This window comes from Vigna angularis, chromosome 5 (assembly GCF_016808095.1).
Source record: "Vigna angularis cultivar LongXiaoDou No.4 chromosome 5, ASM1680809v1, whole genome shotgun sequence".
Lineage (NCBI taxonomy): Eukaryota > Viridiplantae > Streptophyta > Magnoliopsida > Fabales > Fabaceae > Vigna > Vigna angularis.
In genome coordinates, this window is record NC_068974.1 from 38,469,212 (window position 1) to 38,482,890 (window position 13,679).

The following is a 13,679-nucleotide window of genomic DNA, read 5'->3' on the forward strand; positions in this document are numbered from 1 at the left end:
ATTTCTTGAAAAGATTCTATTAATTGATGTTTGATACTTGACTCTTGAGTAAATTTGATACTTGTGTCAATATCAAAAAACAAATGTCTATAGACTGAAAAGTATGAATCAAGGCTTTATTGTGTTTTAAAAGTTATTGATATATTGTTTTTAATTATCTAAACTTTTAAATGATTATTGATATGTGTGCAAGTGATATTGGAAAAACTCTAACTAGAAAATACAATGTTTTTAAGTTTATCTATTTGTGACTCACTTTTCTTTTATGGGTGACTATAATGAACTCTTATAAATTTTTTTTTTAATAAAAGAAAAGATTTTTAGAAATAATTATTATTTTCCATACTAGATTTTACACACTTTCACAATTTATTTTCAAAAGATTGTTACTTTGTTATGTTAATTTATTATTATGTACTTTGTTATGGTTTTAAATTGCCATGACTTTATAGATTTTGAGAAAAGTATTAACAATAAAAAATGAGAATTAAAACATACAAAAATCCGGTAAACTATTTTAGATATTTTTGTCATTGTTAATTTACAACTTTATTAAGTTAATAAAAAGTATCTATGTAAATAACGTTTTTATTTCTAAAGTAACTATTAAAAATAAAACTACTTTTTGTACTTATGTATCTTAGGAAAATGAAAAAAAATGAGGTGTCACGTGTATAGTATATGTATTTTCTTCATTAAGGATATATAGTGATGATGGTTTTTTTTTCTATTATGTTTTATTATGATAATTTTTTAGTATTTTTTTACCGGTTTGTTTTTTAAGATATTTTATTATTATGTAATAGATCTTTAACAAATAGTTTAGGATTTAGAGGTGCCGATTTTTTATTTATAAATATATAAAAATTTAAAAGAATCAAATATATTAAAGTTAAAAATAATATTTTTATTTATATATTTTTTTTGTATAAAAAAATTGAAAGGCCAAGGCCCCGAACGGGACTTAAGCTTCTCCACTGTTACTATTATTATCTCTAATTCTGATGATATTAAATCTTCCCATTACTTAAAATTGGCACCATAACATTATAACATTGAGGGTTTTTATTAGTTTGACGAAATTTATTCTTTCTTATTTGCAAAAAATAAGTATATTGTGAAAAAATGAATATGGAAAATGGGTAAGTTGTAGCTGAAAGTATGATTTTGTTATTATAAAGTTATAAGGACACAAAAATTCATCTACTACTCTGATCATATGTTATTATTAAACCATGATAATTCATTTATGTGGACGGTGGTCTCGTAGAAGATCCATCAGACATATTTGATTACCCACAAAAATTCCGTAAGTGTAAGAAACTCACTGAATTTGGAGTTGTCCAAAAATTGTTAATCATAGTCCATATTTACCAACAATGAATATGATTAAAAACTTGATTTATTGTATATGTTGAGAGATATTTTTAAAGAGTTAATTACGTGTGTATAATATGGGTTTGTGTTTTAATGGCAGTGAGAAAAATGCACTAGTAAACACTGAACTAGAAAGATAGGAAAAGAGAAAAAAAATTATGCAGTACTTTATTCTATTTTTTAACTATTCGTATGTAATCTTTTAACTAACAAAATTGTTGATTCTAACATTATTTTATGCAATTTTAAAAAGTGGCTCCGATGAAATAATGTTTTATAAAATGACTTTAGCTTTTCTTTCAAAATAAGTATAAAATAAGACTTTTACGTCTAAAAGTCATCCAACTTGGCCATTTACATAATTTGTTTGAAACTCACCAATTTTCTCCAATTCGTAAATTTGTGTTTTATAAGAACATATTTTTCTACTTTATCTACTTACTTCAAGGACAACCTTTTTCCCCAAAATTTCATTAAAACAAAAAACTTTGGAGAAAAGGTGTATGTTGATGAACATTAAGATTTACACCAAGTTGGCGTCGAATTGAAGCAACCATTTAAGAATCATTGTATCTAAACCGCAATAAGTGAGAAATGGAGATAGGAGGAAGTTTTTCGAAGATAGATGCGAAGCAAAAGCACCCCAAACTCGCAACCAGTAGCAGATTCTTTGATGCGAATAACTGTATTCAAAATCTTCTATATTTGATAGAGCCCTCAAGCATTGAGAAAGAAAATAAAACAAGGTAAAAAGAAATAATAAACAAAATAATCCACTTTTGCTTCAGAAGTTCGGAAGAATAAATATCTTCACCATTAACAAACCAATAGATTTGTCCTTTACCTAATTCAAGAAATAAAACGATAAATCTAATAATTAATTAAATGAGAAAATATAGACGGAACTATATAAACAATTGCTGACTTCCTAGTAACATATCAATGTGTGTGTGTGAAGAAATATTACACTGGCTAAGACGCAGAATAGAACAATGGCACATGATCGCTCCAAAAATTTCGTTGTAATGAGACAGCAATCCCATTTCGGTTAGAAATGGTTCAGCACTTCAATCACGATTATAGTATTTCGCAAGTTCTGAGTGGCCCCAGTCAACAGCATGGAAAGCAATGGTTATAGAACTATAGCACCATGGATGCTTGAATTCATTAAACTCCAGGACAAGCTATCCACACTGCAGAAGCACCACACCATATGGCCATGGGCAGCTCACGTCATTGTATCGGCTCCATCAACCTAACATCGTAGGAAAACTCAACGTTCGGGATAGTCTGAATCGTGAATGAAAATGAGGTGTTCATCCTCCACACCCTTCATCGAATCCTCACGAGTGAACCATCTGGAGGTCTCTGCATCAAATAGAGAACATACCATCATTTAAGTTTAATTGCAATAGCCAAATTCTTATGAGTTGTAACAGTCTATCAATGCATCAACAAACAAATGGAAACTGGCATGAAAAAGACTAAAAGGAATATGTTATTATGTATGTACTTTGCATATTAGAATCTTCCTGTTCTCTAGTCATGTGCAATATGATTGTTCCTGAAAGAACGGTGATGAATCCGCATATCTCAGAGGTTATGCTGCTGACATCCTGACCAGACCAATCCTGAAAGTAAATAATCAAGCTTATCACATCCTATTGTTTAACAAAAAAGAAAAGTTGAGATATAACCAAAGCAATCAAAGAAAAATGAATCCATTATCATACCTTAAACATTATAGCACTGGCAATTATTGTAAGAGTTGTGAACATTACATAATATACAGGAGAAACAATTGTAGCATTGAATGTGTCCAGAGCCTGAAATGGTTTAACAGTGAAATAAGCTCAAGACTTGATAAAAGCATTTGGGCTATACTAATACAGATATATCATACATTGATGATAAGAAAAGTTTATATCAATGGGAACCTAAAGAACTGTATCAATGGAGAAAAGATTAGTGGAATTCTGTTGCAAGTAGCATAAAAAGAATGTTTGAATCAGGATGTGGAAAGCAAAGCTCGCGAGACTAAGTACAATTACATATATAGAGGATAGAATTGGTCACGACATTGTGTTTTATACTTCTATGTATAAATTTTAGTGGGTCTTATTTCAAGATCTGTCCAGTTCAAACTTCAAAATTTTCCCAGTTCATATTCAAATATGAAATTTCAGAATGCTTGACCCACAACCAAGTAAATCAATTCTTTCCTGAACTCCTAACAATTGCAATGCATCATTGAGCAATATGAATTACTTCACACCACATTTAAGCTGAAATGTATCAAAATATTTATTTTACGCATAAATTACTTTTTAGAAGTTCTATCATATCAGCAGCATCTTTAGACGAAGATTTTTAATTTGCACATAAACTAAGTTTAGCATGCAGAAAAATTCGTTTCATTTCTTCTAATTTTAAAAGTGCTTATGGAGAGTTAATCTAAATATACCTTTAATCTAATTACCAGAACTAGAAGATCGGCCTTTTTAATTGGTTTTCCTAAATAAGAAACAATGTACTATGCATCAAATGCAGTCCAAGAGCCTTTGCCCCCAGGGAACAACATAAAAATAAGAAACCATAAATCATGCATCAAGTGCAGGCCAAAGAAGAAAAATTCCCCTTCAATATATGTAAACAAAGCTTATAATCTTGGCCATAAGTTCCATCACTCACCCTATTAAGGTAATTCAACTGTGTAATAACACAGATTGTTGCCACGCTAAGAAAAAACCAAGTCTGAGGATAAGCTACTTGACTGATTCCATCAATTGTAAGCTTTATTGCAATTCCAATGGCTTTTATGCTCACAACCTGAAAATGTAACAAAATTAACGTACAAAGTAGCAAACAGTTATCTAACCACTGCAATATTGGTATGAAACTTCATCACAAAGAGACTCAATTACCGTAAGTGAGCCCACTAATGAACAAATTCCCAGGTAAACCAGCATATTATTCTGTCCATAGCGAGGTTCAAAGTGTATGATCAAGACCAAAACTACTGAAACTGTTGCCATCACGTAAATCAGAAATGCTGCAGGAAAGAAATTGGGGGACAGAGAACATCGGTTAGGATACCAGAATATAGGTATGCAACGAAGTGAAATTTAAACAGGATAAAATCCAACCTGGTTGAGTAGCCAGATCCCATATTTCTTGGACAGAACTTGGAGTCTGCTCCTGTGGAGCATGGATGACAATAACAATTGAACCCACAATGCAGGATACACATCCCATCACGCCCATCTTAGGAAGCCGCTCCTTCAACAAGAAGTGCGACAAAACAGCGCTAGCGACCGACACTTCATATGTTAGTTCCACCATACTAATACAAAATTCACCAGAACTATCAAAATTGCATTGAAAGCTAAGAGTACCTAACTATAATACTAAGTGCACCAAGGGGAGTCACCAGAACTGCCGGAGCATAGATATAAGCCACAAAATTTGCAATTTCCCCAATAATCACTGCAAGCACATAGTTCAAGATCCAATTAAATTTCATTTCAAAACAGTAGATAACCTGAGTACAACCTCAGAGAAAGAAATAAAGTTGCCACACTCACTCGTTACCATGCCAGCCCACCAAAGCGGCTCTAGCAGATAAGCATAACCACCAACTCCTGCAATTTTCAAAAATCAAAACATCAAAACCTGGATCGCAAGCCAAGAAACATGCATGGATCTGATCTAAAACACCATATACTACATAATGTCAATACTTGATTACACAAGGAAGAAAATCAGAAAACAGCAACTTGTAAAAACAGAGCTGAGCGATTTGACAATGAAGAAAGAGAATTTACCTGCACGAGTACCGCGTGCAGCAGCCCGCTTAAGACCCTTTTTCTTCAAGATGAAGCTTGAACCGATGAATGCACTGGAACTCATCGCCAGTATTAACCCCTTGCAATTATCCGAAACCCCCATCTCTGTCATTCTCTCCAATCGCTGCAACGCTACAAGAAGAAACCCTTCGTTTCCCCTTCAAAGAAGAAGAGAGATCAAATTCGATTAAACGCTGCGTTCTGTTGGTTATCTTTTCAGAGGAGCAAGCTTGCTTAACGCGGCGTCGCTGAACACTCTATCAAAGTCGCGAGACCCTTTAATTTTAATTAATAATAAATAATAACAATATCAAGAGTCCTTGACTAAGCAGAAGTTTCCGCGCGGAGTAATCCCGTGCTTCGCGAGAAACTAGCCCTTACATGCGCCCGCTGCTGATCCGTGCGATGAGATATTTACATCTAATCGAGCTGCAACGTGTCAGATAAGTATTGGTTTTACTCTTTCGCTCTAACTTGCTTACATCACTAGTGATGACGTGGCTGATTCCTTTCACACGCTACACGGATTGAGAAAGTGGGATATTTTCACTCTTCTGTCATTGGCTATTGGTTTTTTGGTTTTCTCTGCAATTGGGTGTGATATTCTTGTCTTTTATCCGTTGCTGATAACGGATAATTATCTAATTATCTAATGAAAGTAAACACTTCCACTAACTGTTATAATTGTTATTTAATATTTTTTTTTCAGATTTATGTCATTATTATTATTTAATAAAATGTGTCTTTTTCACCTTAAATTCTTGATAACATTATATTTGTTTTTTGCTATTAGTTTATAAATATTAGAGAATATCAGTGCAAATAAAGATATACACGTTACTCGGCACAAATGAGAAAAATGCAAGATATTTTACGTTAAAAACAAGTGTATTTAAACTCTCGTGTGTTGTCATCATTATTACATATATTCAAGCTATAAATTTAAGTAATACCATTTAAAATAAATAAAAAACAATAATAAATAATATACGTAGTAGAAGTCAAGTAAATAACGAAAAATGTAAAATTGAGAGTGAGTATTTAGGATCAATATGATATCAATATTATATGCTCTAATCATCATTGAGTAATCACATCTGAACATGGCAAGTTAAAATTTAATCAGGAATTAATTAAAGTTAATTCATGCAATTTAACTTAAGGTACCAGTGTTTTAGCTGCTTTTAATGATAATTAAACATTACTTATTAAACTCTTGGAGTATTTGAGAAATCAATTAAAAATTATAATGAAAGCTTGTAAACTTGGTCGAATAATTTAATGAAGAAAATCTTAGATTGCATTATAGTATTTGGTGTCCAAGGAAGCTTCCTTGTGTCTCTCTTACGTGGCATGCACGTGTAATGACACTATTGTTTACTATTTTATTTTCGTTTTTATTTTATCTGGGCTGAAATAATTCAGAAACAAAAGATCCAAGGCCCAATATCTATTAAGCAATCCCAAATGGCCCACTATATAAAATGCTGACAATCTGGCACACTCTGGATCAAACACTATGACAATAAAATCATGATTTCAATTTTTAAAGAAAAATATTCAAAACGGTTAATATATTTCCACCATTTATTATTTAGTAAAATACATTTCTTACTTCTTTGAACAATTGTAATATATTTTAATTTCAAATTTTATGAAATAACTTTTTTATTAGATGTTGTAAAAGTTTATGGTAAAACTTTTTTTTTCTTTTAAAAAAATCATAAAATGATAAAAGATTATGGTAAAACTTAACTCATACTTGACTAAGAAACTAGTATAAATCCAAATATAAATTACTATAAATAAAAAAAAGGAAAGTAAAATATATAGAAAACACATATAGATATAATTTTAAGATTTTAAATTAGAGATGTATCATAATTTTGTATATATATTTACTCATAATTTATAGCTATTGGACTATCTCGATGTATTTCTTAAAAAAATACCACAAAAGAAAAAGAACGTTCAATTTTTTATGTTTATGTTTATGTTTTAAATTTCATGCATATTATCGAGGTTTGTAAGTTTTATTGTGACATATCATAGAACCGGATCGTTGTCTAATATTTATGTCACAATATATAAGTATAATATATATTTTTTATTTTTTATTTAATGTAATTTTTTAATACTTATAAATAAACTGTTTAATATTATATAAATTTTGGAAAAGAATAAATATTTAACCATAATAAAATAGAAAATAAAATTATTCATTACAATATAACACTAGGTGGGGAAATAAGATCGATTACAAGTATCAATCACGAAATTCACAATGAAATTAAAAAATAGATTCAATCATAAAAATTGTTACTTCCATTTTTTTTTAAATATTAACAATTAACATTTGTTAATAAAAATTATTATAAAATATTATTATATAAATTAAAATAATATTATAAAAAGTTAAGACAATATTATAGTAACAAAAAATATTTATTTAAATTAAGAATATATATTTTCTAAATAAAATAAAAAAGAAAATTATCAATATCATAATATCATAATGTTATCATCTCAATAATATCAATAAATATATATTAAATTATTATTATGAAGTTTTATTTTTAAAAGATATTGCTTTAAAAAAAATTATTCTCAAGATTGTTCAATGCATGATATTAAAATTGAACAAAATGTTTTGATTGTGTTAATATATGATACGTTTTTAGAATTTTTTCTTGTTCTATAATACTTTTGAACTTTATTAATTTGATTATATATCAGAAAATTTATTTCCTAATCTAGACCTTTTGTATTATTGAAAAAGAATTTTTGATAATCTACTCTAGTCAAAACAATTCAAAAGTAATTTAAAAAAGAAAAAAAAAAATATTTTTACATTAAAATAAAGGAATAAATAAAAATATATTTCATTTTGGGTATAGTAATTTTAAAACCAAATAATACAATTAAGAGAAAAAGATGGTATGATAATAATGACCTAAAAGATGGACGGATTTAATTTAGATATTTGACACTGATGTCTAAGAAACAATTAAGCCCATAACAACGTTAAGTTCTTGAACGGGATTTGAATATAATTTAGATTGAAAATTTGGATTTTTCCGTTTTTAGAATTTTTATAAACAAAATGGAAAATTGATTTTAAAATATTATAAAAATATAGACAAGAAGTTTTAATTTAAAGAAATGAATCTAAAATGGATAAAAAATAGAAGAGTTTTAGCCCAAAGGATCATGATGTGATCATGCTGAAAAGGAAAAGGAAAAGTTTAACCTATTTAAAATATGAATTAAATCACACCAAACATGTCGATCTTTTCCTCAAATGTTCCATTTAACAGCTTTAGATAAGAGTAATTATTTTTTCAAAAACAGGTTTCAAAGAATTTTGCAGGTTGGAACCAAAACCATGAGTCTCATCTTTCTGCTATGTGTCATCCTTTTGAGAGGTTTATCTTCTTCTTTTACATTTCTATTCTCACACTTTTCTTATGTACCAAAACTATAAAACCATAACACATTTTTTCAATAGTAGTTCAGCACACTGCAATCATTTTGCCATGCAAAAAGGAACACACTTTGTCTTTTAAAGTTGTTTTGTAAAAAAGTAGTTTGATTGATACTAGTTATTCATCTTTTTTAAGGATTTGGTTGCAGAAATAATAATAAATTTCAGTTTTATTTATCACTTTTTTTATATATTTTAATGACATTGTGTTGCTCAGTTTAAAAAGAAAAATCATGATGCTTCTAATGAAATTTATTGTGTGAAGAAAACAAGTCCTTTTTTTTTTTAGATTTCTTATAGTGTCTAAAATTTATGTATTTCTTTTATTGATTTGAATACGTTATGGTTATAAATGTTATAAAAGGTTATAAATGTTATAAAGAAAACAGTTTTTTTTTGTTGAAACTTATGCAAAAACGTTACTATATATTTGATTTTATTTGTTTATGTATTTTAATATAAGAAAATAAAAATAAAAATATGCATTATTTATAGATATTGATTTTAATATGATATTATATTTTTAAAATTTTATTTTGTATGTTATTTAATAATTATGATTTTGTTGATAGATATTCGATCACAATTCTGGAATATTTGAAATTAGTACATTGCAGTATCAATGCACAATCTGATATTTTTTTAAAAAGAAAAAAAAATACTTTTGAATGTGTCATATTTTAAAACAAAACCAAAGGAATAAAAAAAGTTTCTCTAATTTATGTACAATTAGATTAAAGTTGCAGTGATTAATTATACATTAGTTACTATTTTTAAAGGACTAAATTAAAATTCATCAGTAATTAATTATACATTAATTATATGGTATTTTCATTTTTTATTTATTTTTTAAATATCTCGTTCATATGTTATCGAGTAATTAATGTATTCAATCTCATTTTGAAATTTTAAGTTATATTCAATAAAACTCTAATGTGGGTTAATTTTAAAACTTTACTGTATATTAAGGTTTAAATTAATGTATTCAAAACTTTTTAAAGTTGTAAAAAAATATATTCTCATGATCTAAATTTTTATTTATTTTCAATTCTCATCATTCTTAAAAAGAAAATCATGTAATTATTTATCACAAATACCATTAAAGAGTGGTTTTACATGCCAAAATGGTTTATGAAAAAATTCACTTTATTTCTTCTTTTTTATCGACAAACATCTGTCTTATATTTATCTTCCCTTCTTTTTAATTATTTTTTGGCGACTTTCTTAAAATTTTTGTAGAGAAACCAAAACATGATTCTTTTTTCAAGTCATGAAAACCAACAAAAATAGTTTTAAATAATTTGAAAAAATAAAATAAAAAACATCTAATGCTATAAATGGATATTTCTTTTCCTTTTGTTGGAATATGTAGACATTAAATGGTAATTTTTGAATTAAAAACAGCCATTTATTAATTTGTGTGCACATTAATCATGGCACTTATAAAACAGTGGGTTTCCTTAAGTTTAAATCCATATTTTTACCATTGAAGCTCTTTCTCTCATTTTCTTCTGTTTCTTTTCATTCTTTGGAATCAAATTATTGAATGTTTAAAACAAAAGACATGAATCTCATATTTCTGGTTTGTGCCTTCCTTCTGGCAGGTTCGTGTATTGACACTTTTTGTCACGGACATTGATGCTACAAACATTAATCTCATATTTTTATTCTTAAAAATCTTATTCATGTTAACGAAAATCTGATAAAATAAGAACTAAAATATCTCATTTGCTGCTACCACAGGTTTTGAAGTGGATGCATTATCCTATGATTATTCTGCAAGTATTGAAGTAAATATTTATTTTTTCAAAGGTTTTTTTCATTACAAATATTAATATATAATTTTTTTTCCTTACTTTATAATGGGTTATATATGAATTCAATTTCAGTGTCTTACACAACCATTGAAGCCTCAATACAACGGAGGAATAATCCGAAACCCAGATCTAAATAATGGACTTGAAGGATGGAATTCATTTGGGGATGCAAAAATAGAACACAGAGAATCATCAGGCAACAAATATGTGGTAGCACATAGCAGAAAACATGCACATGACAGTGTCTCTCAAAAGATTTCTATCGAAAAGGGAAAACATTATACTTTGTCTGGTAAAATTTGTTCTCAAACTGCATAAATCATGCAATGTTTTTCCCATTTATAAGGTCATTGGTACATGAAAGATCAATAACCAAAAAGCATTGTCCTTTACAGCTTGGATACAAGTAAGTACAGGGAATGTCCTTGTAACTGCAATTGTGAAAACAAGCAAAGAATACAACTTTGCTGGTGCTATTTTTGCTGAGAGTAAGTGTTGGTCTATGCTTAAGGGTGGTTTCACAGCTCAAGATTCAGGACCAGCAGAGCTCTATTTTGAGGTACCATGGCTTTTGATAAATGTGTTTTTGTAAAATTTTCATAAAACCTTTCCCATAAAATTTGACGATGATTTACTTCATTCACGTAACCACACAAAAAAATCAGTGTATTATAAATTGATCTTATGAAACTTCCATATGAAACATCTACAATTTTCTAGCTCATCAAAATCATGTAGGGCAATAATACCTCTGTCGAAAAATGGATAGACAACGTTTCCTTACAACCATTCACAGATAAAGAATGGAGTTCTCATCAAGATCAGAGCACTGAGCAGGTAAATATTAATTATTGAATAAATAATAAAATATATATTTTTTCACATTTTTTTATCATATTAAAGTAATGAGTATTAAAAGAAAATTTGTTCAGTCTTTGTTTTTTAGTCTAAAGCAATTAATTACAAAAGAAAATTAAATCTTTCTCTGACATTTAAAGTAAAGGTTTTATCTGTTTGAGTCCTGATTATATGGTATAAATTGATTTCATGTCTCGTTATTGTAAGTTACATATATGGGAAGAATATTACATATGTCTTATTAATTAAAAATTAAAAAATCTATTTTGATACATATATATTTTTTATATTTATTTGATATTATTAATTTTCTTATGACTAGTTACTCTTAAAAAATTATTATAACTTTGATTTGGATTTGGCAGAATCGTAAGAGGAAGGTATTAATCCAAGCACAGGATGAACAAGGAAAGCCATTAGCAAACGCAAAGATATTATTTCAAATGAAGAAGGCAAGTTTTCCGTTTGGGAGTTCGATGAATAAATACATCCTAAACAATGCATTATACCAAAACTGGTTCGCCTCTAGATTCACAGTGACAGCGTTTGAAAACGAAATGAAATGGTACAGCACTGAAAGTGTGCAAGGTAAGGAAGACTACACGACAGCCGATGCTATGTTGCAGTTTGCTAAGAACCACAACATAGATGTTCGAGGCCACAACGTATTCTGGGATGATCCTAGTTTCCAACCTGGTTGGGTTCCTTCACTGTCTCCAACCCAACTAACTTCTGCAACAGAACAGAGGTTCAAATCTGTCGTGTCAAAATACAAGGGCAAGGTTATTGCATGGGATGTTGTTAATGAAAATCTACACTTTTCGTTCTACGAAAGTAAACTTGGACCAAACTTTTCGAGCAAAATTTTCGAGGAGGTTCATAATGTTGACGCAGGAACCACTTTGTTTCTGAACGAGTATAACACCATTGAGGACAATAGAGATAGTGTTGCAAGCCCAGCAAGGTACGTCCAGAAGATTAAACAAATTCGAAGTTATAAAAAGAATAGTGCAATCCCTTTGGGAATTGGGTTGGAGTCCCACTTCGGTGATAAGGGTATCAATTTTCCATACCTTAGAGCATCTTTAGATTTTCTTGGTGCCACTCGTTTGCCCATTTGGATTACAGAATTTGATGTTGCAAATCAACCTAGACAGGTATAACTCGACGCTACCGACTTTGCATTTTATTCAATCAAATTCTTATCTTCATGCAACAAATTCATGTTATATTTTTATAGTATTTAGGTTAAAAGAAAATATTTTTTTAACAATTTTTTTATAACAGTATGTGTGGTAGTTCGTGATTGATCTAATAAAATAGTGATATATAGTTTATTGTCAAAAAGTTATTAAGAAAAGTTGTTAACATATCATAGGTTAAATGTGTTTTTAGTCTCTTAATTCTAAGGAAAAATTCGAATTAGTATTTTTTCGAAATTTTGAATTCAATTAATCTTATCTGTAGTCGATATGGGACTCCAACACAAATCATTTTGAGGGTGAGACTATACATTAACGGGTGATCCGATAACGGTCCGATAGCAAGTAGGATAGACTCTAACCATAGTTCTGATACTATGTTAATGAATGAATTTTAAACCTAACTCAACTTCAATAAATTGACTTGTAAAGGTTTGCACCTACTTATATATTATAAATTGGTCTTATCTCTAGTCGATGTAAAACTTCTAATATTTATATTTATTATCATTTAAGTTTTTATTCATAATGAATATTTAATAGAGTTTTAAACCTATGATTTGTGTAGGTACAATACTTTGAGCTTGGTCTTAAAGAGCTACATAGTCACCCTATGGTTAAAGGTATTGTGATGTGGACAGCCTTGTCACCACAAGGTTGCTACAGAATTTGCTTAACAGATAACAATTTCAAAAACTTACCAGCAGGGAAGGTTGTGGACAGATTTCTTGCTCAGTGGAAACCAAAGAATTTGTCTGGAGTTACAGATAAAAATGGATACCTTGAGCTCTCTCTTTTTCATGGTGATTACGAAATGAAGATAAGTCACTCTGTCAAAAACAATAGCTCTTTCTCACAACTCCTAAACGTATCTCCCCAAAATCAATCAAACACAATAAAACAATTTGTAAAGCTTTCTGTGAAGTAATATTACTTTTGCATTTTATATAGTTTTAGTTTACAATGTAACTTAATAAAACTTAATGAAAAGTGAAAAGTTCTCAAATTACTTTTTTGTTGTTGTTTGTTCATTGTCTGACTCTTTCACTTTAAGTTACATTCATATTAACGTATTGTCAGTTTTAATAACATAACA

The 13,679-nt window shown here is 28.9% G+C and overlaps 2 protein-coding genes across 2 annotated transcripts; one reads left to right on the forward strand and one right to left on the reverse strand.

Annotated features, from left to right (window-relative positions):
- Positions 1 to 2,134: 2,134 nt before the first annotated feature.
- LOC108338820 (probable magnesium transporter NIPA6) lies at positions 2,135 to 5,523 on the reverse strand. Its single transcript, XM_017575852.2, has 9 exons — positions 5,202 to 5,523; positions 4,962 to 5,018; positions 4,773 to 4,863; positions 4,524 to 4,684; positions 4,302 to 4,429; positions 4,069 to 4,206; positions 3,111 to 3,203; positions 2,891 to 3,008; positions 2,135 to 2,745 (listed from the first exon to the last, which is right to left on the reverse strand). Exons 1-9 carry the CDS (start codon positions 5,332 to 5,334, stop codon positions 2,651 to 2,653), a joined length of 1,014 nt encoding a protein of 337 aa, XP_017431341.1. The 5' UTR covers positions 5,335 to 5,523; the 3' UTR covers positions 2,135 to 2,650.
- Positions 5,524 to 8,607: 3,084 nt separating this feature from the next.
- LOC108339476 (endo-1,4-beta-xylanase 5-like) lies at positions 8,608 to 13,511 on the forward strand. The gene is made up of 7 exons (XM_052878267.1): positions 8,608 to 8,647; positions 10,450 to 10,496; positions 10,596 to 10,815; positions 10,919 to 11,082; positions 11,262 to 11,360; positions 11,747 to 12,538; positions 13,152 to 13,511. The coding sequence occupies exons 1-7, from the start codon at positions 8,608 to 8,610 to the stop codon at positions 13,509 to 13,511; spliced, it is 1,722 nt and encodes a 573-aa protein (XP_052734227.1).
- Positions 13,512 to 13,679: the final 168 nt, after the last annotated feature.

What these genes read in the sequence shown, in the direction of transcription:
- LOC108338820 (XM_017575852.2), bottom strand. Translation starts at nt 5,334, where the DNA reads ATGACAGAGATGGGGGTTTCGGATAATTGCAAGGGGTTAATACTGGCG. An exon ending in CATTAGTGGGCTCACTTACG is followed by an intron (nt 4,207 to 4,301) that starts GTAATTGAGTCT and finishes TTACATTTTCAG; the next exon opens with GTTGTGAGCATAAAAGCCAT. An exon ending in GGAAGATTCTAATATGCAAA is followed by an intron (nt 2,746 to 2,890) that starts GTACATACATAA and finishes TATTTGATGCAG; the next exon opens with AGACCTCCAGATGGTTCACT.
- LOC108339476 (XM_052878267.1), top strand. Translation starts at nt 8,608, where the DNA reads ATGAGTCTCATCTTTCTGCTATGTGTCATCCTTTTGAGAG. An exon ending in AAAACATTATACTTTGTCTG is followed by an intron (nt 10,816 to 10,918) that starts GTAAAATTTGTT and finishes TGTCCTTTACAG; the next exon opens with CTTGGATACAAGTAAGTACA. An exon ending in TTGCAAATCAACCTAGACAG is followed by an intron (nt 12,539 to 13,151) that starts GTATAACTCGAC and finishes TGATTTGTGTAG; the next exon opens with GTACAATACTTTGAGCTTGG.